General features: G+C 42.2%; 1 protein-coding gene across 6 annotated transcripts in view; it reads right to left on the reverse strand.

Annotated features, from left to right (window-relative positions):
• The window catches only part of LOC102298838 (SH3 and multiple ankyrin repeat domains protein 2), a 200,258-nt gene that overhangs the window by 139,466 nt on the left and 56,724 nt on the right, over positions 1-4,068 (reverse strand). For all 6 annotated transcript variants that reach the window (XM_042213994.1, XM_042213992.1, XM_042213990.1 and 3 more), the window contains exon 9: positions 2,455-2,521. In XM_042213994.1, coding sequence (XP_042069928.1) covers positions 2,455-2,521 — 67 coding nt within the window. The remainder of the gene's footprint in view (positions 1-2,454; positions 2,522-4,068) is intronic.

Genomic DNA, 4,068 nt, shown 5'->3' on the forward strand with positions numbered 1-4,068 from the left:
TTAACAGTTCTAATGGCCCAGGGGAAGAAGCTGTCTGTGAGTCTGGGGGTGTGGGGCCTGATTAACCTGAGGTTCGGAGCAGAGGGCAGCGGGTCAAACAGGTGGTGGGCGGGGTGCAAGTGGTCACGTATGAACGTCCTGGTTCTCCTGTGACACAAGGATTGGCCTCCAGGGGTGGCAGAGGGCAGCCAATGTGTTAAGTACCTTCTGTGTAGCCTTCCGGTTCTCAGTAGTGCCCCCTGCGTACCAAACACCCAGTCAGCAGGAGAGCACGCTCTCCACTGAGGAGCGGTAGAAGGCCAGCAGCAGCTTCCGGTCCAGCTTTTTCTTCCTCAGGATACGGAGGAAGTGCAGCCAATGCTGGGCCTTCTTTACCAGGGCGATGATGTTGTGTGTCAAGGTGAGATCAGTGGAGATGTGGGTGTCCAGAAACCTGAGGGTGGAGACAGATTCCACCCATTCTCCATTTATAATGAGAGGGGAGTGGACCTGTCTGTGTCTCCTGAAGTCCACAACGAGTTGTTTTGTTTTAAGGACATTCAGCGTCAAGTTATTTTCTGAGCACCAGCAGGACAAGTTTTCTACTATGCTGTCTCATCTCCATCAGAGATGAGCCCAACCACAGTGATGTCATCGACATACTTGATGATGACGTTAGTTGGGTGGGTTAGTGTGGTACAAATCCTCTGCAGCGTGAACACAGCTTCCGGCTGTTACTCCCAGTGTTTTGTAGTAGGTTTGGTGAAGTCTACGTTTTACTGTGGCTATAATTTACCTATTTCTGCTTCTTTTGCAAAGGTTTATTTAAATATTTAACACAAACTCTACGTTTATGTTTGAGTTATTTTGAGTTATTAGTCTTTTGATTATTTACTTGTTTAGTTTTTTTTGCATGATTTTTCATTTCACTATAATAAACTGTAACAGTACCGTATTTGCTAATAAAATAAACTGGACACATCATCTTGACTTTGAATGTAAAGCTTATAATATTTGGATTAATATTAGCAATTTAAATCTGATACAGAAATGATGTCGTCTTTGTTTCTATAAAATTAAAAAAGCATGTTTGTTTGCATTCAGAGACAGCATGTGCTGTAGCGGATGGTTTATTACGAGGATGCTTTTAGTGGGATTTTCACTCACTCTTTGTGGGAGAAAACTGTAGGCATAGCATTTGGGTTTTAGATGTTGCTATTAACCAGCAGCTCTTTTGAGCTCCATTAGTGGTCTAAATGCATCAGTTAGCTGAAGTACCGTACAAAGACAGCAAATCTGTAGCAATTACACCGCTATAGACACAGAGTAATGCCAGCAATGGAATTGATTTCAAAATCCTGCTCCTCACATATAAGTTGTTGAATAATCAGGCCCCATCTTACCTTAATGAGCTTGTAGTACCATATCACCCTATTAGAGCACTTCGCTCTCGCTCTGCAGGCCTACTTGTTGTTCCTAGAGTATTTAAAAGTAGAATGGGAGGCAGAGCCTTCAGTTTTCAGGCCCCTCTTCTGTGGAACCAGCTTCCAGTTTGGATTCAGGAGACAGACACTATCTCTACTTTCAAGATTAGGCTTAAAACTTTGCTTTTTGCTAAAGCATATAGTTAGGGCTGGACCAGGTGACCCTGAATCCTCCCTTAGTTATGCTGCAATAGACGTAGGCTGCCGGGGATTCCCATGATGCATTGAGTTTTTCCTTTCCAGTCACCTTTCTCACTCACTATGTGTTAACAGACCTCTCTGCATTGAATCATATCTGTTATTAATCTCCGGCTGTCTTCCACAGCATGTCTTTTGTCTTCCTTCTCTCACCCCAACCAGTCACGGCAGATGGCCGCCCCTCCCTGAGCCTGGTTCTGCTGGAGGTTTCTTCCTGTTAAAAGGGAGTTTTTCCTTCCCACTGTTGCCAAACTGCTTGCTCATAGGGGGTCATATGATTGTTGGGTTTTTTTGCTGTATGTATTATTGTAGTGTCTACCTTACAACCTTATGTTGTGATTTGGCGCTGTATAAATAATATTGAATTGAATCTTAGAATAGTAAATATATATAAAATAAAGAAATCTTACAAGCTAAAATAATCACAATCAGAGTAAAATAAAAGTTAAACCCATATACCGGGTTTATCAAATGCTAGCACACAGATTATTTAACACCTCTAAACTGACCAGATTTGATCCAGGAAAAGCTTCCCTGGACCAAAGTATTGATCCTTTGTGTTGGCTCAAACAGCCCTGGATTGTCCTGACATAAACGTACACTTTCATCCCTTTGGCAGTCATCTTGTAATCCAGTGGAAGGGATTATTGCAATAAGTCATTTAGGAGGATCTAACCAAATGTGAGGATTTGAAATGTATCCCAAGAGAGATTCGGGAATATGCACTTGGTGGCTGAGGAAAAATAGATGCGGTTGGACTGAGGAGAAGAAAATATGCTTCTTTGTTACTCACCTATATCAGACTCTTTGTGGTTCTTGATGAGCTCAGCAAGCTCAAAGTTTCCAGCAATAATGGCGACCTGGTGAGAGAAACAGCCAAGCACAGACACGACAGAGAGTGAGTGTGAGACGGAGAAAAAGAAACACAAGAATTTACACGTGGATTTTTTTAAAACAAAAGTAACCTTTTGTGAACTGCTCTGAGAAACAAATCATGAAAATGAAGCAACTACATGACGATAAACTAACTGACATTTTGGTCCTTTGTGAAAAAAAGCAATGCAAATTAGCCATATGGTGTGATCTTAGGAGCTTTCTGATTGGTTAATGTTTTCTTTCCTTTCTTTTCCATTTGAAAGACAGATAAATAGTTCATTTATAAATATATATTCATTATTCTTCTTTTTACTCTCCAATAAATTATCAAGTAATAAATTACTTTATTAATGACTAAACATAAGAATGCTTTCTTTCACTCCTGGCCTTCCATGCAACATGAGGCTCTTACAGAATAATTCACAAGGGAACCACAAATGATTGTCTCTAAAAGCAAGAACACATAACAGAAGAAAATTACAAAAGTGCAAGCAGGAAAAAGCGTTAATCACAATAATGAGAGTCTTTTTTTCCCTTCAAATTGGTAAGATCAAGCTGGAGAAGCCTGGAATCTACTTACCTATTACACACATACACTGATCAGACATAACATTGTGTCCATTGAAAGGAAATAACACCGATTACCTGTTTATTATGTCACCTGTAAGTAGTTAGGGTACACACGGAGCAAGTGAAGAGCTGTTCCCAAAGTTGATGTGTTAGAAGGAGGAAAACTGGGCAAGTTTGAGTTTGAGATGGCTAGACGACTAGATCAGAAAAGTGCAGATCTGTGGAGTGGTCCCAGTCTGCAGTGGATAGCCTCTATAAAAAGTGGTCCAAGGAAGGAACAATGGTGAACCAGTGGCAGGGTCAAGCCTTGCTGATGCATGTGGTGAGCAAAGGCTTCCTGTGTGGTCAGATAAAACAGATGAGCAACTGTGGCTCAAATTGCCTCAAAGTTAAAGCTCGTTCTGATAGAAAGGTATGAGAAATCACCGTGGATTGGGGCTGCATAGCCGCAGTGCGGTCGGGGTGCCCATGCGACCGCAGTCCATTGCTGAAAGCACCAACAATGGGAGCATCACATGTGAGCATCAGGACTGGACCATGGGGCAATGGAAGAAGGTGGCCTACTCTGATGAACCACGTTTTCTTTTACATTTTTTGGCTGGCCAGGTGCATGTGCGTCACTTACCTTGGGAACACCTGGCACCAGGATGCTCTATTGGGAAACCTTGGGTCCTGTCATCTATGCGGATGTTACTTTGACACATACCATCTGCGTAAACATTGTTGAAGACCATGTTGATCCTTTCACTGGAAAGGTATTCCCTGATGGCAGGATAATGTATCCTGCCACAAAGCAAAAATACTTTGGCGATGGTTTGAAGAGTACAGGGTGGGCCATTTATATGGATACAGCGTAATAACATGGGAATGGTTGGTGATATTAAAGTCCTGTTTGTGGCACATTAGTATATGTGAGGGGGCAAACTCCTCAAGATGGGTGGTGACCATGGTGGCCATTTAG

Source organism: Haplochromis burtoni, unplaced genomic scaffold (genome assembly GCF_018398535.1).
Source record: "Haplochromis burtoni strain Fernald_Lab_line unplaced genomic scaffold, NCSU_Asbu1 Contig_509, whole genome shotgun sequence".
In the NCBI taxonomy this organism is placed as follows: Eukaryota; Metazoa; Chordata; class Actinopteri; order Cichliformes; family Cichlidae; genus Haplochromis; species Haplochromis burtoni.